The sequence below is a fragment of the Asterias amurensis genome, chromosome 17 (genome assembly GCF_032118995.1).
Source record: "Asterias amurensis chromosome 17, ASM3211899v1".
Classification (NCBI taxonomy): Eukaryota; Metazoa; Echinodermata; class Asteroidea; order Forcipulatida; family Asteriidae; genus Asterias; species Asterias amurensis.
Window position 1 is genome coordinate 10809664 of NC_092664.1, and position 23097 is coordinate 10832760.

Below are 23097 nucleotides of genomic sequence, written 5' to 3' on the forward strand. Positions count from 1 at the left end.
ACGTGAGTTACAAATTTTATTTCTCATCACCGGCTGTACCAAACTCTTCCTTAGAGAGACAAAATTATATTACGTAATGATACCACCTGTACAAGTCAATGGAAGACCCGCAATCAATTAGTGGAATGAGTTCCTATTAGAATCCTGATTGCTTTTTCTGATCCTATAGCTTTAGGCCAGGTAAAAAATAAAAACAGTTGATCGTCTGGGTTTTTCCAAAGGAAAATGAAGAGGAGGATGAAGGTTTTTTTTTTAGTTTTTATTTCCTCAAAGGTTGCCGCCAAGCTTTTTTATTCGGCCTGGCCACCAATTCTTCAGTTTAAAGTCACCACTTACTGCATGTAGATTTACAATTTCTTAAAAGAATGGCAAGTTAATCAGTACACAGAAAATCTTTTTAAAAAAAAAATGTCAAAAAACAAACAAAAAAAACACGATGTGGCTTTAAAAAAGGATGACTGGGAGGGGACGATCAACTGATATTTGTTGTTTTGTGGCTTTAATGCATTCAGCCTTGGCTTTTAATCAGTTAGTTCCATGCCTGAGTCCAAGATATATAGCCATAAAAGTATGCAAAGTAATTTCTTTTATTGCACCATAAATTACTTACATGTATGGGAGTTGGTCAATTAAAAGTTATTCAGTAAGGGGTCAACTTTGTTTCTAGTCAACTTTCTGCGGTCAATTTGTAATGGTTTAAAATTAGGCTCTCATCCAACTTTACAAGTCATGAGGCCTTAGAATACCATCTCCCCTCCATGTTTACTGCCTTGAGCTGCCAACTTTGATGGAAGACATTATTAGTGTTATTAAAACCTCTGTAGCCATTTGGATATTCTTTCTACATTGATATTCTTACCTCGTCTGTTTTCTAACTTGTTTTTTAGTTGCCTTTGGAAAAGTATCAAAATTTGTTATTTATAAGACCTGAAATTGTGTACAGCTTACACCATAATATGTGTATAAAAGTTATATTTTTTTATTTAGGTTTAACCTGTATACACATAATGTGTGTTCATCACTCTATAGGCCTATACTCATTACTTTCCTGAGTAATGTGAACAAATAAAGAATTTTTTGAAAGAAAAAACACCCTTGTCGCACAAGTTTGTGTGCTTTCAGATGGCTAAAAAAAGCTTCAGCTGTCTACTTTCTATATTTTAGTGATAAATTACCTTTTTTTAAAAAGAAAATGTTACACTGAAGGGAGCCGTTTCTCACAATGTTTTGTACTTTCAACTGCTCTAAATTGCTGTTGCACTGTACCAACAATTAATAAGTTATTATGCTAACAATTATGTTGAGTAACAACCTGGACACCTTCTTACATAATTCAATGCTTCCTTGATACCATATATCTTTGTTTTTCTGTTATTCTTTTCTGGTAAATCTTAGCTGCAGTGAACCATTTGATTAGCCCGTCACAGTTCTTCTTTTAAGATCCTTCAGTCTGATTCAAATTTCATTCTGTTCATTGACCATGTCAATGTCTGTTGGGCTATTGTTCACATTTGCTCCTTATATAAAAAAAGAGAGAAAAAAAAAAAAAACAATAAAAAAATCTACATGTAGTGTCCAGTGCCTTTAAAAGAGACCAGAATGTTGTACTTCATAGCAGGGCATTAATGGCAGCAGGGCATTTTTAAGCTGCAGGCCATAATGCACTTCCTCAGCCGTCACGTTCCACAGTTTTTTATGAAGCCGATCCTTCCACTTCTGATTACTAAGTGAAAATTGGGAGACGAAAATAGAATTTGCCCTTTTAAGGAGGTTGCACTTATTGGGTTGGGTCCAACTTTTCAGCATACATGTAGCTGGTCAAACTAAATGGAAACTTTGTGGAAAGCTCGCCAATAACCAACACAATTATTTTGGAGTCCTTTTTTACTTACTTAAAGTTAGAACTCTGTTGTTTTCCTCTTGTTTTTGGTCCCAATATCATGAAGCCTGAAAGCACCAAAACTTACTAAGCAGAAACAAGTTATAATCAATATAATATTGCTCTGTCTCATTATTTATTTATTTTAATTTCTTTGGTTTGTGGGGGGGAGGGGGGGGGGGGGCTTAGCAAAGAAATTTACCAAGCTGAAATATTGTGAAAATTCTTACATGTAAGTTTATTAAAGTTTGTGGGGAAGTCGGTACACATACTGTACATGTACAATCAGTGCAAGTACACTTTCTTTAAACTAAATCATGTAATCACTGTTTAAGCTTTGTTCTTGCTTACTTTTTACATTTTATTACATTTTGACCTGTGATTAGAATTCTAGTAGGCCCACAATTTGGAAGTAATTTTGAGTACTTCCCTCTGACTTTGGAATACAGTCTGACTTCATATTATAAGAAAGTCTTTCTTTTTACTATTCATCAGCTTGATTTTTTCCTTTTGCCCCACCCCCTTCATCAAGCATCAACCAAACTGCGGCACATTGATGATAATGGATTGGCACAACAAAAAGTAGGAGACCAGTTATGGACATCTCTAAATTTTATCTGTAATGTTTCACTTTTTTTCCATCAGAATCTGTATTGTCATGTTATTTTGGGAGGTTTTAAGGAAACTGTTACCTTATCCCATAACGCAAGCCGTTGCGGAACCCCAACCTTTCAGCTTCCCATCTCAGCTAACCCCCTAACCCTAACCCTAACCCTCGTATAAAGACTCATACCCAGATATCAAACCCCAAATCCTTCCCCAAAGTCCTTCAAGTTTCTGGTTTGGACGGTAAGAAGCGTAGCCGCGAAGTCTAGATGTACAGGTTAGGAAGTAGATTGAGTTGTAATTACGTATCATCTGTCAGTGCCAGGCTGTATTGCGTGTCATAATCATTGACTCACTGGTTCCTACAGCCACTATATATAGGATGCGATCTGCCACACTACTCGATCCCCCCCCCCTTCTTAACTCTGCAAAAGGTCAGCTGGATGGAAGTTTAATTTCATAAAAAGGCAGGCCTGGAATTACACGCATGTCATGGAGGGCATGGCCTTCATTGCCCCTGGTTTTGGCCTTGGTGTCCCTTCAAAAGTTTCCCATTGACTTACCCATTCAGTCCAGGCCTGCTTAGGGTATCATGGCCGAGTTTTTTAGAGAACCAAATTCAAGTTCTTGTGGTTATGTCATTGGATTGCTGGTTCAAATCCTGGGCCCAATTTCATAGAGCTGCTAAGCACAACAATTTGCGAAGCAAGATATTTCTTCCCAGATAAAAACAGGATTACCAGCCAAATTTCCATTTGTTGCATAGTGCTTGTTACTGGCATTCAGCTTTTGTTTGCTTATCCTGAAAATCACATGGAAATTTGGTTGGTAAACCTGTTTTTATCAAGGAAGAAATTTCATGCTGAGCAAATTGTTGTGCTTAGCAGCTCTATGAAATTGGGCCCTGATCATGACACTTGTGTCCTTGAGCAAGATGATTTACTGCAACTTCTTCTCTTCTTTATTAGGGGTATAAATACAATGTACGTGCCTGAGAGGGTACACATGTACTGTAATGTACATATATGTAGGTTGATATTGTTTATGAAAAAGCCTTTGTAGCGCCTCAACATATGCATAAAATAACAAACCTGTGAAAATTTGAGCTCAATCGATTGCTGAAGTTGAGAGATAATACTCAAAGAAAAAATACCCTTTTCACACGAAGTTGTGTGCTTTCAGATGCTTGATTTGGAGACCTCAAATTCTAAATCTGAGGTCTCAAAATCATATTCGTGGAAATTTACTTGTTTCTCAAAAACTACATTACTTCAGAGGGAGCCGTTTCTAACAATGTTTTATAATATTAACCTCTCCCCATTACTCGTTACCAAGTAAGGTTTTATGCTGATAATTATTTTGAGTAATTACCAATAGTATCCACTGCCTTTAATCACGTCTTCAAATGGATCCTACTTGACCCTGGCTAATGAACCCCGGATATGTGACTTAGTGATTGATGCATCATGACTACATGTAGATATTAAACTTTTTAAAAATAAAACTTAGTTGGATAGCGATTTGATGCTATCCAGATCTGTAAGGAAAAATAGCTACCACTAAATCAAGAAATAAACCACAAGGGAAATTGACTGCATAAATTATTAAAGAGCTATTCATGAATACCCCAGAACGTTTCGTTATTCCTATTGGTGGAGAGTGCGTCATGTGGGGGTGTTAAAACGGTTGATAATGACCAGCTGGAGCTGTTTATAACCGGTTGGCTTTGCGTGTTGGGCGGGCAAGCTTATTTACGTCAATTTAACTTACGCGGAAAGCAATTCATACAAGAAGCTGTTAGTAACATCGTGTATTGTGTGTGATGCGCGCGTAATCACACCACCCGAAGCACACAACACATTTTTCGCAAAAGATTTTGAAATCTTCACCAAATCGCAAATAGGCATGAATGGGAATAAAAGAGTAGTGACTCGATCTTAAATGTCTGTTAAATACCTTTCAGTGTCATGGCCGTGCGATAAAGGCAACGACCCTGCCAGTTTTAAACGGCCAATTTAGAACTCGTCGCTACCCTTTTATTCCCCTCATTCGGAACTCAGGGGATTGGGGGAAGCATTTTGTACAGGGCGGCATCAACATTGTACGCGTGGATGCCCAACATTGTACGCGTGGATGCCATATTTTTTCAAGATTGCAGCTCCACACTACGTGGACAACTTTGATAAGTTTGTCAAGTTTGTTTTCTTCATTTTTATACATCTTTACACTCTCACTGGCCTGTAAGCTTCGTTTTCGAAAGGGCAGGGGCACCAAGGCATTTACTCCTTTAGTAAAAGGGCACCCTACATGTACATGTACATACGTGTATGAGGGAATTGTAAATAATTCTACCATGTCTACTGTAGCATTTCAAGGGCACCAAGGCAATGACCAGGGGCATTGAGGCAATCGCCTTCATTGCCTCCGTGAAGTATCTGGGCCCAATTTCATAGAGCTGCTAAGCACACATGAAATTTGTGCCTTGATAAAAACAGGATTACCAACCATATTTCAATGTGATTTTCGGGATTTATAAGCAAACAACAGCACCAGTAACAAGCAATATGCAATAAATGGAAATTTGGTTTGTAATCCTGTTTTTATCAAGGAAGAAATTTCATGCTAAGCATTTTTTTGTGCTTAGCAGCTAGCTCTATGAAATTGGGCCCAGGCCTGCTCTCTTCCCTGGATGATGGGAAGGATTTCAGGAAACCCAGCTGATTAAGGGAGTCAGCCTTGATGATGCATTTTGACTCTTGATCTTTGGCGCCACTTCGACCACCGGCTTTTACTAACGTGGCGTCTTTAACCATGTTAAAGAATCTGATGACAAATTAATAAATTACTGAAATAAATCAGGGCTCCCTTGGAATTATTTCGATAGCCAAATAATTGCGGGCGTTTCACAATCTCATCATGAATTCTATTTGTTTTCATTTGATTTGGTTATGACGGTGCAAATATTGTTTAATTTGGCCAGAGTTTTTCTGTGGTCAGATTCCATGTGTACTCAATAGGAAATCATAATTGTGTTGATAATTGTGTTGGACCAGATCAAATTCCCTGTTGTGATGATTTCACAATCGTGGGTTAATTCTGATTAAAGGAACACGTTGCCTTGGATCGGTCGAGTTGGTCTTTGAAAAGCGTTTTGTGACCGTTTGTTATAAAATGCATATGGTTAGAAAGATGATTTAAAAGTAGAATCAGTGATCTACACAAATATGCCTCGAAATTGCGTGGTTTTCTTTTTACCTCGTCCAATAACACGGTCGGCCATTTATGAGAGTCAAAATTTTGACTCCCATAAATGGTCGACCGTGATAGTTCGCGACGTAAAAAGAAACCGTGCAATTTTGAGTGATACTTGTGTGGATCATTATATTCTACTTTTAAAACATCTGTTAACCGTATACATTTCATAACAAACGGTTTCAAACGCTTTTTATTTTATAGACCAACTCGTCCGATCCAAGGCAACGTGTTCCTTTAAATTGGACATGTAGAAGTTTGCAGTCAAAATGGAAGTTACTTAAAATAGGGTAAAGCTACATGTACCAATGTTTTATCTCAGTGAGACAAACATTATTTGAGCATTAACTGTACACAGTTGTTAAACATGTGCGACTCTCCAAGAAAAAATTGCTTCTTTTTTTCACTCTTTTTTTTCCTCAAAAACTTGAGGACTAAATCAATGTAAACTATATTACAAACATCTTCATTCACTTTCACAGTGAGGATAGGAAATCATGTCATGGCCAACACAAAAGATATTATTTAACCTTTTTAGAGATGCAAAAAAAACTAGAAATTGAGAGTTTGTGTACAAACTCAGGGTGTTCGGGTGAATGGTCAAATGAGGTCACGTTGTGTACAACATTTGTAGAACATTACAAGAGGTTTCATGTAGTGAAAGAATCTTGTATGTAGCATTTGAGGTTCTCAAGATATGAATTTTCTAGTGTTTAACGTGTTTCTGAGCATAATGACGTCATCAATGACGTCATCATTCCAAAAAAGTTGCAGGTTCATCTACTCATGAAGGTTCATGTTTATGATAAGTTTCAAGTTCATAGTAGTTTAACATTTTGTTCAAAATCGCACGAAGAAAGATGAGGCGAATCCCAGCGTAGTGGAATTTGAATTACGCGCGCCTTCAACGGAGTCTGCATGTGTATACACAACCCGTAATGCCCACAGCCACGCAGTGCTGTTTTGTCGTAGAGCATGGATACAATGTAGGCCTACATGAACTACACGCACACACACCCACACACCCACAATACAATAGTAGCATTCACATACATGAATGGCGATACTATCTGGTTTCTACGCATAATGAATGGAGGTCAACACAAACGCGCGCTTTTACGACCAGAAGGCAAAATTCAACTGGCATTATGTTTGTGCAAAAGTTTGAGCAGGATAACTGATCTTCAAACTGATATTCAAATTTTGCGAATATGATATATAGTTCTTGAGATATGAACTTTTGAAATTTTGAACTTCCGGTTTCAACCGGAAGGTCACGTTGTGCACGACTTTTGTAGCTAATTACAAGACCTTTTATATGCACCAAATATCTTGTGTGTGGCATTTGTAGTTCTCAAGATATGAACTCTCCAATTTTTAGCGTTTTTTTGAACGTAATGACGTCATCAATGACGTCATCATTCCAAAAATGTTGCTGTTTCGTCTACTCATTAAGATCAATATATATGGTAAGTTTCAGGTTCATACAAGCTTTAGTTTTTGCGAAAATCGCGCGAGAATGTTCGAGGAGAAGAACACGCAGAAAAAAACCCAAAAAAAAAACAAAAACAGAACAATAACAATAGTTGTTCGGCTGGTGGCCGAACACCTAAAAAAAAAACCAGAACAATAACAATAGTTGTTCGGCTGGTGGCCGAACACCTAAAAATCAACATTTTTGATTTCCGGATAGATATATGGAGATTTTCGACCTCTACTCTCCATGGCTTATGACTTATTGCCCTTGTACCACAGGCAACAGGAAATTCTCTGACATTTTAACTGGTGATTCATGAAATCTGGAAATCACAGCGTATATTCCTGTTGGGTTTGAGGCATATCTACTTAAAGGGAAGATACACGTTTGGTTATTACTCAAAACAAATATTATTTTAAAAACTGACTTGGTAACGAGCATTAGAGATCTGTTGATAATATGTATAAAACATTGTGGGAAACGACTCCCTCTGAAGTAACGTAGTTTTTGAGAAAGAGGTAATTTCTCACTAAAATAATAAAAGACTTCTAGCTAGAAGTCTTTTATTCCTATCTGAAAGCACACAAACTCATCCAGCAAAGGTGTTTTTTCTTTCATAATTTTCTCGCAACTTTGATGACCAATTGAGCCCAAATGTTCTCAGGCTTGTTATTTTATGCTTATGATGGGACACACTAAGTGAGAAGACTGGTCTTTGACAATTGCAAAATGTGTACCTTCCCTTTAAAGGAACGATACAGTATAATTGGTTAGAAAAAAAAAATCATCTAAGTTACATAAAAGGTCATTGAAATGTCAAATAAAAAAACAAAAAAACTAGCTTTCATTTTGGAATTAATCGCTCAGTGAATGTTTTATTCCTTTTTGTTTTTTGCATTGATGTCATGCCAAATTGTATCAGCTTTTCACTTTTTTCTCGTGACCAAGATGTCAGATCAGTCTCAAACTTCAGAAGTTGCTTTGAATTTACATACACGTATGTTTAATGGTTGATTACATAAAGTGCTTACACTACACTGCCAGCAACTGTTTTGTTAGCTAAAACCAATTCTATGTGTTCCTTTAAACATCCCTGTATGTTTACAGGTTTCCTGATCTTAGAGAGCTTATTTATACACAAGGTCAACTTGGACTGCTAATCTATCAATGACTAACTTCTGAGTCTCTGTGAAAACAAAAATGAAGGAATCTAAAGAAGATTGATTACTTTTTAATTATCTGTTTTCTCAGAATTTTTTCTCTAAAATCCAAGGGGAAAACTTGTAATTCTCTTAATTATACAATGAACACGCATAAGTTTGCCAAGTTTGTGTCAATAATGTGTTTTGATTTCAAGGAAAGATTATTTCAAATTTTTTTAAATATACCATTGTACATACACTTACAAGACTTAAACAATCTTTTTCTTAACAACCTCTTTTTTGTGTAAATTTTGCGCAATTCAGGAATTTTACAAAATTTAAAGCATTCAGTCTGATTGAAGTTGTCCTTCAACTCCAACCCCACACCCCTTTCCTTCCATTTCGCAGGGTCCCAGTTATCAAAAGCAAGTTATTAATTATTAATTCTTCGCCTTAAACACCCAGCAGGGTGGATACGTGCGCATTACAAGTCTTACTAATTATTATTATTATTATTATAATTATTAACCAGCCATCAAAAATCGGTGATTGTTCTTTTCCATTTTGACCAATTTTAATCCAATGTAAACAACGTTCATTTAAAACAAGTTGCAAGGAAACCTGGGCCCAATTTCATAAAGCCTGTTAGCACAAAAATTTGCTTAGTTTGAAAGATTACCAACCAAAATTTTAATTTGTTGCATATTATTGCTTGTTACTGGCATTCAGCTATTGTTTGCTTTTCTTGAAAATCACATGATAATTGGTTGGTAATCCTGTTTTTGTTGAAGGCAGTGGACACTTTTGGTAATTGTAAAAGACTAGTCTTCTCACTTGGTGTATCTCAACATGTACATGTATGCATAAAATAACAAACCTGTGAGCTCAATTGGTCGTCGAAGTTGCGAGATATGAATGAAATAAAAAAACAGCCTTGTCACCAGAGTTGTGTGCTTTCAAATGTTTGATTTCGTGACCTCAAATTCTAAACTTGAGGTCTCAAAATCGAATTCGTGGAAAATTGCTTCTTTCTCGAAAACTACGTAATTTCAGAGGGAGCCGATTCTCACACCATGTTATACTATCAACCTCTCCCCATTACCCGTTACCAAGTGAGGTTTTATGCTAACAATTATTTTGAGTAATTACCAATAGTGTCCACTGCCTTTAAAGGAAGAAATTTCATGCTAAGCAAATGTTTGTGCTTACAGGCTTTATGGAATTGGGCCCTGACTCCGCTTACATGTATGTACAAATTTGAAAGGTTCACTCTGAAAGTTGTCCTTCTTTAACCCTAACCCCCACCCCTTTCCGTCCATTCCCCTGGGTCGACAATAAGTTGCAAAAACAACTTAGTGAAACATACCTACAAAAATTCCTCTGCGAAATTAAGTATCGCAGAAAACACAAATTATAGTCCTTCGTTAGGCACAGAGCCGCAGTACTTTTTTTTTTTCTTTTTTTCAGTTCCGAGTCATTAGCTAGAGGGATACAAAAATAAGTGAATTATGGGATAAATAGGACAAGCTTCGAGAAAACATCAGAGCTGAGTTTGCTTTTAAGTTAACGGACGGAAAAAATTATTTTTTGAATAATCAAGGCACTCGAGGTGATGGTCCGTCTCTTTTTTTCCCCTTGATCTTGGTTTTGGAAGTAACTAAATGAATTTGACGACGGTATGGGCATGAACCTGCAATCCTCAGATTAGTGAACTTACAATGTACATGTATGCTCAACTAATGTGGAAGTCTGAAGGTCTATAACTGACAAATTGGTTTTCTTCCCTTATAATTTTTGTTCCAATTGTTATGTTTTGTAAAACTACAAATCTACGTACAAGTATACACAGAGTGATGGAATTTGAAGTTTGAAATAGGTAAAAACGTGTGATAATTTTATTTTTACTTTTTGCTTGATATCAACAATTTTTTAGTCTCGGATGGGCCGACTTCCTGCTTTACTGACTGTATGAGGTTATTTTAGGGGTAAAGTTTGATTGTTATTGCGCTGTACTTTGCCGTGCCCCCATGAGCTGATTAGTGGTTTCCATTTCTTTATCTTTTACTCATGTTCCGATGGTGATACCATGTGTTTGTAATTGGACCTCAGTCATGTCACCACGCCTAATCTAATTACTCCACAAACCTACCTGTAACACAGCAATAATCTCTGATCTCATATTATTTCAATCGAACATCAAACCAGAAACATCAATTTCCCACACTCTGCTGTTCAGAAAGAAAATACAAATTAAAAATAAAAAACAAATTCTGAAATTATCTGTCTTATAATTTCTAAATTGTTTAAAAATAAATGTTTTTTTTTCTCTTCCAAATGAAAACTTTCATTTGGCGAGTTGTCTGTATTATCCAGTTATCTTCTGAAAGTTGAGCATCTAGTGCCAAAACTGTTTTCATTGGTGGGCTTCATTTATTCTGATGGAGGATTGTTGTTTCTGACTGTTTTTGGAAGTAACGTTAAAAGTACTATTAGTTCTAGGATGTGCTTTTAAAAACATTTTGATATTGAGGCCTTAAAGAACTATGGAGTGGCATCGTAGACCAGTAAGCTTCAAAACTGTACTTAGAGTCTCCGTTTCACAACACAAAGGTATAGTAGTATCGGGAGTTTGTGTTTGTTTTGGGGGAAGATTCTGTTAAAGTTACTGTACAAATGTAAGGGTCCTCTTTTGGTTATTTCCTACAATTATTTATCTGAAATACCACTTTCTGGCTTAACATGTTATGCAAGTTCTGACAGCGTAGTTAATTTGTTGAGCAAGTGAAAAGGAAGAAGTGCACAAACAGCTCTGGCAGTTGCTAGATAAAGATCAACTGGCACTCCGGCACCATCTATGTACATCTACCAACCAAGTCATGAAGTTAATGGTGACAGAGCTCAACCCCATTTTCAATTAAATTTGTATCCGGAGACATGGAGTACAAGACCTGTTTTGCTTTAAAGGTAGAGATCGTGTGTGCCCAAACTTTTCTGTCGGTTCTGCATACTCCAACAGAGGTGAGATGGTTTCTAAGGAATGTTCAAAGCCCAAATGGATGAACAGAAGTAGTAACTGTAGTGGAAGGTGTGAAAATGTTTAAAATGGCAGATGAATGTACATTATGTTATTAAGGAACAACACATGTGGAAGTTTGTTAGGGATAGGCAGCCAGTATCCGTTTGAAGGTTTGGGTTTTACAAAAGTTCTCAATATCAAAATGTTGTAAAAGTACACTGTATCCTACATTTTTTAGAATCGTATCAGCCTACAAGTATAAAGCCTAATGTAAAGCGCATTGATACAGTATTGTTAAATGTGCTAGATAAGAACTATTTATTATTGTTATTACTTATTATTTATAACAAATATTTGTTATGCATGAAAGTGGTTGCAAACTCTCCTTCTCATTTTGTTGACGATGAAACAAATCCAGTCTTAGTTTTGGCAGGTACATTTTATGCTGACTTTGACATGTACATGTACACGCGTACACGGAGTAGCGCCACATATTTCTGGAGGCGCTTGGGAGTGTCAATGTCACAATTTTTTTCATCCAGAGAATTTTCTCACATCCTTCAAGAATTACGGCCTAATATAAGACAGGAAGAGACCAAGACCTTGACAGTAGTCACCGTGACGACGATCTTAACTTCGACCACAGAGTAAAAAACAAAAAGTACAGTTGTGCTGACGATGAGTTGTATTGCTTAGGGTCCAAGTGTACAAGGACCGGATGAGTGTAACTCCAATGAAGCTTGTGGTTATTACGCAAATTATGTCGGACATTCCGATGATTCCTTACAAGCAATGTCTTCCCGCGCCATCTTAACGAGACCAATCCCCGGCTATCTTAATGAGGCTGGAGTCATTTAAAGCTTAACTAGGTGTGACATATTCTATCAGATGGAATTACTAACAGGGCTCAGTTTAATAGAGCTGTTTGAGCTCAAAAACTAGCCAAACACAACAAAATTACCAGCTTGGTTATCAGCCAAACTACCATGTCACATGTTTAGTTTAGTTTAGTTTTATTAAACTTTACACTGGTCGATACATAAAGAAACAATGAATCAAAATAGCTTAAAAATACCAAGGCAGTGAGTGGCAAGGAGGAACAGGTGACCAGGGGTGGATTTCACAAAGAGTTTGGACTAGTCTTATCTCGAGTTAGGACCAGTTACTCATCCTATCTTAGGACTATCCATGCAATTTGTATATCTCCTAGGACTAGTCCTAAGTTAGGACTAGTCCTAACTCTTTGTGAAATCGACCCCAGCACCTCTACAAAGCCATCCTGCTACAAAGAATGTCCCCTGAAACCCACCCACAGTTACAAACCACCCATCCCACTGTAAAAAAAAAAAAAAAAAAAAGGAGGGGGGGGGGCGCTTGTCACATATGCAATTTGTGACAGGTATCCAGCTCATTTCTAAGCAACTCTACTTATCTTTGGGCCTCATCTCAAACCTCATTGCTTTGAAAATAATTTTCTTTGTATTTAATCAAAAAAATTACTCTTTTTTTTTTCGTGTTTTATTAGGAGTCAAGATTCTTAGTCTAACCAACACAATGCCAATCGAGGTGCCGAGTCAGAAAGGGAATTACGACAACTTCTTGAGGACTCAAACGCGAGATTCAATATTGGTACGTTGCTGTCTACTATAAAGTGTTTCTGATGCAAAATTTACATTCAAGTATTTTGTGCTTTTTGAATACTGTACTCTCATAAATTTGTTGTGAGTGTTATTGTTTTTATTAACAACTATTTGAGATTTCATTTTTTTTTTTTTATGTAAAAATATGTAATATTTGTGCTGAGTGTTTTTTGTAATTTCGGCTTTTAGCCACTGTAGGCCTGTTTCAGTATTTTAATAAACCATTAACCATTAAATCATTGCAGAACATCTGCTAAGGGTTTGAACTGCCTCTAGCCATCTGGCATGTCTGGGCTGGCTTGGTCTCGCTCTAGCAATGCAAAGGTTGTGGGTTTCAGAGGAATATGGTATCCACTTGTTGAGACAACAAGTAAAAACTGTTGATTTGGAGATCATGTCAAGTTACATTCTTTAATCCATTCCTACTAATGTGCAGCCTCCTCTCTGGAAAGCTGCCCTCTTCAATGACTAGGATCGACAAGGTTGTCTAAAACCCTAATTAACCAATCACTCATGAGATTAGTTTCCCCTCTGAACTCCCTCGATCTATCAAGATTTAATTATTCTGCGTAATTTCCAAAGCCATTTGCCTGCACCGATACAGCTCTCCAGAGGTATGCGGCCGACCACAAACATAATTTTTTTCTTTTTAACGGGGAAGTTGCGGTGGGGGGGGGGGGGTAGGTCGTTGAGGTTTTTTAACTCACGTTTCGATAAATTGTTTGAGAAAAAGGATATTGAATTCTTCCAGCGTTGTCGGTTTGTTGCAATATTCTGCCTTCCTCTCTGACAAACATTTGCTTCTCATTTAGGCAAGAGGGGGGAGGGGGGGTTTGGGGGTGAGAACTTTGAGTGTGGGGAGTGAGGGTATTGATCCAGATTGTAAGAAAGGTGAAACAACTTTTTATAGTTTAGGTATTCATTAAAATTAAAATTTGTTATTATTAAAATTCATGACATGTAATTTTTTTTTATTAGGGTGATGGGGTGTTTGTTTGTTTGTTTGTTTGGGTCGCAATTTGTTTTCTTCCACTCTTTAGAATTGCCCTCTTTGAAAGTTTTTCTGGTTTTTTTTTTAAAGGATTTCTATTTTTGAATCGATTTCATATTTAGATGACAAAAAATTCCCCATAGCAAAGCCCTTAAACAGTGGCAATTAAAAAAGAAAAACAATTTCTTTACCAGCCGTTTACTACGTACGTAGGGTTTTAGATCTCACACTGTGTTTTGGCAACAGCTCCTCGGTGTTATTGTCGCCCTCTCGTCACGCTTTGTTTTTCCATTTTTCGCACCTTTAGGATTTACAATCATCTGAGGATAATTTCCTGAAACAAGACGACCTACTTAGGAGTTTGTCTGCTGCTCTTCCGGTAAGTTCCTACGTGCTCCGATTGTACTTTACACTCATCGTCCACAGATTTATAGTAAACTTTGACAGTTTGAAGACAATAATAGAAAGCGTACCTTAAAATATTAGTTGCTGAGGTGGTGTAGTTTTTGAGAAATGAGTCATGAAAATACGTTTTTACATGCTAAAATAATTGTTTGTCTCATGATCACTGAGACGAAAATGAAATTCATGACATTGCTTTACTCATTTCTCAAAAACCACAGCACCTCAGCAACTGATATTTTAAGGTACGCTTTCTACTATCATTATCTTCAAACTGTGTAAGTTTGATGTAAATCTGTTTTTTGTTACAAAAAGTACCCAAATCCTTTAAAGGAACATTACAGAATTGTTTTTTTTTTTTTTTTTAAATTGTTAATGGCCTGATGTTTCAACCTCAGCAGAGTCTTTCTCGAAGGCTAAATGACAACACAACAAGCATGAACAGGTAGTTGTAAGTGTAACATAATAATATAACATAAGCAGTGAAGTGGAATAATGGTTTTTGCTAACAAAACAGTTGCTGGCAGTGTGAGCACTTTATGTAATCCATTTTCTAGAAAGTTACAGACTTGTAGAAGTTTGAGATCAATCGGCCATCTGGGTCACAAGAAAATAGTGAAAAAAAATAGTAACGCATTTTTGCATGACCTCGATTTCAAAAAAATGCATAAAACGCTCACTGAGTGAAAAAACTCCAAACGGGAAATTAGTTTAATTTATTTTATTTCTGATCAAATAGTTATTACATTTCCGACAACATTAATTCAAGGGATGTTTTCTACTATCATCATTAAGACGCTGTAAGTTTTAAGTAAATTTGTGATTTTAGACAAACTTTATTCTTACCAATTCAGTAATGTTCCTTTCAACAGTTGGGTAGGGGGAAGATCTTGTTTTTGGTTTTCTTTTTACGACAGGGGGTGGATATTTTCATGAATTGGCAATTTGAAGATTCCCCTGAGAGGTACAACAACAACGGCCATCTTAACACAAACCTTTCTCCTCACACTGTTGTTTTGATGATCCAATAAATTTAATTGATGCATGAAAACAAGACGGTCATGCAATATTTTTTTTTTTTTTTGGGAAGAAAGTGCAGCAAAACATAACTACTATTTTGAAACCATTGTGTCAACAATATTTGATTTGATGTATTTGAAAAGCTACAAAAGCTAAATATTGTCTTTACAAAATAGACCAAGATAATGTGTTTTTTTTGCTGAGGATGACCTAAAAAAGTCAAGGACTTATTTCCATTGTGTTTCATTGAGTTGGTGCTGGAGATGTTGGAAGCTGGCCATAAATTCATGAAATTATAATGTGACGTCGATTTGTTTTTGAATGACTTTGCTACACTCCACTCAAACAAGAACCTCAAGACGCTTTCCCCTGCAACACCAAGTAACGACCAAATATGGGCAACAGTCATCTCCAAAACGGGAAGACGGAACTCATGAATTACCGTTTGCAATTTGGAAAGATTGAGTGTGGGGGGGGGGTGAGGAGAGGGGGGATTCAAAACAAAGAGGGAAGCAAGACGCAAGACATTTGGGGCTCGGTCTGGAAATAGACCCCAGCCGCATTCCATTTTATTCCCCGCTGACGAGGAGGGTGGGTTTTTTTGTGTTCTGCTGTTCGGAGATGTGACCAATCTCCTTTGGGAATGGCAGGGTATTGAGTTTGCGACAGCAGTGTGGCGTTAACTAGTTTAATCAGACGATGGAATGAGGATGTGTTCAATTGGGAAGTGAGTGACGAATTGGGAGATTGAACAAGCTGAGGAGAATTAAAAGAGAGAATGCCAAATTGTTCTTTGGTTTTAATTTTAATTTAATTTTTATATATTTTTTACTCTTGTTTATTTCATTTTATTTCAATTTTTTTTTTTTTTTTTTCGTGGGGGAGGGGTAGTTGATGAAGAGTTGCCAACCCTCCCTGATTCTACAGAAAGTTCCCTTATAATAAATATGGATGGAAGAAAGATACATAGGCGCAGCAGACACTTATTTGAATTCAGATTTTGTTCAGGTGTTTAGATTTTAGTGTTTAAAACAAACAAGGGACAAATGAAAATAAGAGTTGAGCTAAGATGTCAAAATTGTGAGGCATTGGGACAATCTGTTCAAATGGACACATTAGTTAATATTTTTTCTCCATCCCCTTTTTAGGCAGTGGACACTATTGGTAATTACGGTACTCAAAATAATTATTAGCGTAAAACCTTAATTGGTAACGAGTAATGGGGAGCTGTTGATCGTATAAAACATTGTGAGAAACAGCTCCCTCTGAAGTATGAAACATAGTTTTCGAGAAAGAAGCCATTTTCCACGCTCTTGCAAGCCTGCTTCTCGAACAGTGGTAGCCGTGTCTTTTGCAATTCAGCTCTTATGATAGCCTCCCAAATTATTATTTTATTATATCGCTAGGTCATTAATGTAGTTTTAAAAACGTGTTATTATTTTCCTTTTTGTAGAATATCACCATCGCTCGAGACAGGCTGGGTATCACCCCTGTCCACTTCCTGTCCCCTAGAGATATTGACAGGGTCCGTCAGATTGCTCTGATTGAGCTGACCGCCATGTTTGACCGGCTTGGTCTCACCTTCCAGCCAGTCCGCAAATCAAGTCGAAGGAAAACCAAAGGTGTGTACATATGTATCCTTCTTTATATGTAATAACAATAACAACAATAGTGGCTTATACATGTTATACAGTAAGCATGCAAGCATATTCGTCACTCAGTGATGCTCATGGCGCTTCACTGTTTAGTATTTTCCTGCAAGGTATGTGGAACTACGCTTGAATAAAACTAACTTGTGGACTCTTGGATGAAATGTTGATATTCAAATCCCGGTCGTGGCACTTGAGCAAGATACCAACTGCTTCTCTTCGTCCAGTGATATACATGTAAATGGGTACCTGCGAGGGTAGAGGTTGATACGTGTATATTGTGTATGAAAAAGCCTTTGGAGCGCTACGGTGGCCCATAACAGGTTGTGTACTCCCCAGGGAGCTCACTGAACTGAGAAAGATTAAAGGGATATTATCGGCCCAATGACCACAGCACTAATGTATAGCGCATTTAGACCGTTATTGTAAACTGCGCTAAATAAGATTTTATTATTATTAAGAGTTCCCAATTGAGAACCGTGTGTAAAAACAACAATCAACCAATCTCAATTGCCCAACTAATACTAAATCATTCATCCTTCTTTTCTTTGTAGATTCAGGTATTTTTGGCGTTCCGCTGACAACCCTGGTTGAGAATGATAGAATCTGGAGGCCAGATACAGACACACCTCTTGTATTACAGAAGGTATGGATCTTGATTTCTTAATTGTTAGCATAAAAACTTACTTGGTAACAAGCAATGGAGAGCTATCGATAGCATAAAACATTGTGAGAAACTGCCCTCTCTGAAGTAACGTAGTCTGTAGTTTTTAAGAAAGAGGTAATTTTTCACTCAAATAATGAAAGCCTTAGATGTTGTGCCAAAAAGCAATTCTTAAGAAAGTTTGATCTCATCAAGCAGATTTTATCCTCTGAGAGGGCAGAAATGGTAAACCTTCAAAATCTTAGCTATCGGTTTCAATCATGATCTTGTAAGATGTTGATTTCAGATTTGAATGCTGATGATTTATGGCAGTGTTTCATTTTTGCCTTCTCTCTATTTCCTCCAACTGGGAAAAACTGGGTCTTCCTGAAGTTTAAAGGAACACGTTGCCTTGGATCGGACGAGTTGGTCTATAAAAAGCACTTGTAATCGTTTGATATAAAATGTATATGGGATTGGTTATGGGAGTCAAATTGTTGACTTCCATATGGCCGACCGTGTTATTTTGCAACGTAAAAGGAAAACCATGCAATTTCGAGGCAAATTTGTGTGGATCATTATATTCTACTTTTGAAATATCTATCATACCAATGCATTTCATAACAAACGAGTTCAAATGCTTTTCAACGACCAACTCGTCCGATCCAAGGCAACGTGTTCCTTTAAGAGGATTAGAATTTTAAATAAATTACTTCCCAATGCATAGCTGTGCTTTTCCTTTTTAAGACAGTCAGCTGCAATATATTTTGCTTCCAGATCTATTGCCTTGATGGTTTATGACAGATTTATGAAATATTACTCAGGTCAAACGGACCTTCCGTGAATAAAGAAGCACGCTGTTCTTGCCTTTGGCATGCGATGGTCGAAAAAAACATTTCACTTATTCTCATTCTGACTTGACACATCTCATGTGAAACTATTGCAGCATTAATTTGTTATTTCCATATGAGATGTCAGAGTGCTATCTGTTAACTTAACGGGAATGTACAACTCTTGCATGTAGACTTTTCATTTAAAGGCACTGGGGTCGATTTCACAAAGAGTTAGGACTAGTCCTAGGACAAAAAGGACAAAATTTCATGGCTTCTGCTTACCTATGAATTCTGCGATTATGATCACCATTCTCTGCTGATTTGCAAGCGCCAAATTTATGCGGTAGTTTTGTAAGTGTAGAAAGCCTAGTAACATGGAGTACGCGTAACTCAGAACACAGTCGGCAATTGGAACCAACATTGAAAGGGGGCAGGGGGGCCCAGCGAGATATGGCTGGGATTGTCCGTGTAGATAAAGTGGTACAGAGTTCCAGATGTGTGGTCCAGCTGAAGAAAAAGACCTGGAACCTAACCCAAGTGTCATATTCATGAATTAAAAGAAATTAAAAAATGAGTATTGAATCATTTTGAGATGTATTTATTTCTTTTCTCCAGATTATCGGGTACTTAGAAGACAATGGTCTTGATGAAGAAGGTGTATTAAGAGTGCCTGGTTCAACAGCAAGAATAAAGGTAGGATCTTAATTATGGTTATTTTTAAAGGCAGTGGACACTATTGGTTATTGTCAAAGGCTAGCCTTCACAGTTGGTGTATCTCAACATAAGCATAAAATAACAAACATGTGAAAATTTGAGCTCAATCGGTCATCGAAGTTGCAAGATAATAATGAAAGAAAAACAAACCCTTCTCACACGAAGTTGTGTGCGTTTAGATGGTTGATTTCGAGACCTCAAGTTCGTTCGAAATCAAATTCGTGGAAAATTACATCTTTCTCGAAAACTATGGCACTTCAGAGGGAGCCGTTTCTCACAATGTTTTATACGATCAACCTCTCCCCATTACTTGTAATCAAGAAAGGTTTTATGATAATAATTATTTTCAGAAATAACCAATAGTGTCCACTGCCTTTAAATAACAATTTATTTTCAGATTTTAACAAGGGCAAACAATTCAGAATGAGACATGAGCACATTTCAACTGTTGCGAATAAGTCGTTGGGAATTTGTGACAACCAAACAATTTCAATTTCCGATTCATACTCCCTGCTAATATAAATGCGATACAAATTTTAACGTCAACATTCTCGACGAATAGTTCGCAACAGTTTAAAATCCGCTCAATTAACTCCTGCAAAAAGTTATCTGCAAAAATAAACCTGTGACATCAAAATTCGATTCCCTTTCAAGGCTAAGACTGTTTATTGTTGTTGTAGCAACGAGTCCCTTTAACTGCGCAGTTTAAAGGGCAGGGTACACATTTCGTAATTACTCAAAACACTTATTAACTTAAAAACTCACTTGATAATGGGCAGCTGTTGATAGTATGAAACATTGTGGGAAACCACTCCCTCTGACATGTCTGAAGAAACATAGTTTTTGAGAAAAAAGATGTAATTTCTCACTATTAAAATAATAAAAGATGTCAAGCTAGAAGTCTCTTGCTATATAATGTATGTTTTTTCTTTCATCATTTTCTCGCAACTTCGATGACCGATTGAGTCCAAATTTTCATAGGCTTGTTATTTTATGCGTATGATGGGATACACCAAGTGAGAACACTGGTCTTTGACAATAAAAAAACGTGTACAGTGCCTTTAAGTAATCTTAATTAATCTTTAGGATACTAAGCCAGGATGTGATGAATTCTCAGACTCGTCTTAAGGGAATTATTTTATAACTTTCTCAGAAAAAAATGTATGGTGGAAGTCTGCTCAGCTTATTTTTCCTACTTGCCTCAGATTTAGAAAGTACAGCGGCCTTTGATAAGGAAATAGAGAAGCGGATGCTTGGAATTACTTACAAATCATTTTTATTGCAAAACACACGTCAAATGGTGATGAATCCCAGATAAAAGATATTTTATTTTTTAAGTTTAAACTCTACTCTTAGCAACGGTAAGCAATTAAAGAATAACCGCTTAACTTCAACAACCCTGTCCACCCAAGCTCATCTAAATCCAACCCGGGTTTTGTTTGAATCTGGGACGAGGACTGTACTAAGTAAACTGATTATGCCAGAGAGTTACATGTATATAAAAGAACTAGAGGGCGCACTGGTGATGTTGCTTGCACATACGCGACGGGACCACAAGGAGACACGCGCGCCATTCTGTACGCGCGTTGAATATGAAGTACACGTTGAAGTTTGTGTTTATTGAACGCTACGCGATGCTGTTTTGTCAACCTACATAATGGCCGCACAAACACATGCTGTGCGATGCGTGTGTCTTCGTCTCGGTAAAATAATCAAGAACCAGGCCTGTGTGGGTTTAAACCACTAGTTGAAAACCTCTTCACCACACATTGATTCCCTTATTTGTTGCGCATCCTTGGTTTCATCACCAGAGACATATAATAATAATAAAAATAATATATTGGCAAAACCTTTAAACAACGTATAGAGTTGGCCTTGGATTTTTGCAGAACTTCTTTGATGGCTGTACCGTTAGTGTGGGTGTTAAAAATTAATGAAGAAAGTTCCTGTTATGGAGTTATTTGTTGCAGAACACAGTGATTGCGGTTTTGAAGATCATTAATGATTTGTGACATGCGTTGGCTCTTCTTGTGGTCGTTCTGCTCCGACAGGATGTTTCGAATTTAGGACTTTGCGAAACACGTTACAAAATTAGCTTGACTCCGTTGCACTTTTTTCTTGGGCTGTTTATTCCGGTTGATTTCTCTCTTTCTTTATGAGAAGTGACAATTGTCTGTCATAGCTGATTTTATTAATTGCTAATTTACCCTAAAACTGCTTCAAAATATTGTCCTTGGTTTTTTGTTTACTTGTTGACTTGGTATGACTTGAAATAAGCACAACCTGTGTTTTGCTGTGACACATGGTATCGTGTGGACAGTGTAAGGCATACTTTAGATAGTTCATGTTAAAAAAAATTAAAACAAAAAATTTTTTTCAGAGCATTTTTTTTTTTTTCACATTGGATTTTTTTTTTTTTTTACACTTTTTAATTATTAATTATCTTTTATGTATTTATTTATCTATTAATTTTTATTTGGGGTGGGGTGTTTCAAATGAAATGATTGGAGTCTTATTCGATAATTTTTACAGATTTACGCTATTCTAAATTTCCAGAGAGAAATCTTTTTAAACAGTTTTATTTTTTCACAGATTTAAAACATTTTACTGGCATACAATAGTCAATAACAACATAACGCTTCATACTTCATGTTTTTGAGCACTCGTATGCTGGACTATGTTTGAGTAAGACCCATGTATTTACCAACCGCTATATAACAGTTTACATGTACAAGGTGAAATATTTTTATTGTCATTATTTTTATTTACAGTGTACTTGCATTCAGCAATATTTCGGGTTTTGAAATAAAAATAAACTTGTGTCCAAAAGCTTTAACATTTTGGTTTTTGTTTCAAAAGCTTTAACATTTTGGTTTTTGTTTTTGTTTACCTTTTTTTTACACAGCAACTCAGGGAAGAAATCGAAAGCGCATTTTATGACGGAAAGTTCAAATTTGAGGATTTACGAATCAATGACGTCGTTGGTCTCTTGAAGCAGTTTCTACGTGATCTCCCAACCCCAATACTGACTCTGGATTATATCAATGCGTTCGCTATGGTTGAAAGTAAGTAGCCGCATGTTGAAAGGCACTGGACACTTTTGGTAATTACTCAAACTAATAATTGTAAGCATAAAAACTTACTTGAAGAGATGTTGATAGTATGAAACATTGTGAGAAACGGCTCCTTCTGAATTTTCTCACTCAAATATTAAAAGACTTCTACTTTTAGGCCTGAAGCCTTTTTATAAAGCATCAAAAACACACAAGAAGAATTATGGGTAGGTAGTCAGATTTATGACTCTTTTTGTCTCTTTTCTTGCCATTTTTGTCTCCCCTCTTTGTTTTATTTTTATGGACGTAATATAAACCAGAGGTTGGACAGTCTGAAAATATTTTGGTAAGTTTAGGACTTTGGGGAGTTGGGAAGCTGCTGTGGTCTAGGTCCCCAAGGGCAAGATGGCCCTACTTTGAGGTAGAATCATTATCTTGTTTTCACACTGACCACACATCCCTTGTTTTCACCCTGATGGCCAAACTTATCTTGTTTTCACATTGACCACACAAGTCTTGTTTCAACCTCACGTCCAAACTTCTCTTGTTTTCACATTGACCACACACCTCTTGTTTTCACCCTGATGGCCAAACTTATCTTGTTTTCACATTGACCAGTAACCGCACAAGTCTTGTTTCACCCTGATGGCCAAACTTATCTTGTTTTCACATTGACCACACATCTCTTGTTTTCACCCTGATGGCCAAAATTATCTTGTTTTCACATTGACCACACAAGTCTTGTTTCACCCTGATGGCCAAACTTCTCTTGTTTTCACA

The 23097-nt window shown here is 36.8% G+C and overlaps 1 protein-coding gene across 2 annotated transcripts in view; it reads left to right on the forward strand.

The window, feature by feature from the left end:
- The window catches only part of LOC139949548 (rho GTPase-activating protein 18-like), a 97432-nt gene that overhangs the window by 59298 nt on the left and 15037 nt on the right, over positions 1-23097 (forward strand). For both annotated transcript variants that reach the window (XM_071947927.1, XM_071947928.1), the window contains 6 exons: positions 12898-13001; positions 14311-14382; positions 16879-17047; positions 17629-17720; positions 19166-19243; positions 22170-22329. In XM_071947927.1, the coding sequence (XP_071804028.1) occupies positions 12898-13001; positions 14311-14382; positions 16879-17047; positions 17629-17720; positions 19166-19243; positions 22170-22329 (675 nt within the window). The remainder of the gene's footprint in view (positions 1-12897; positions 13002-14310; positions 14383-16878; positions 17048-17628; positions 17721-19165; positions 19244-22169; positions 22330-23097) is intronic.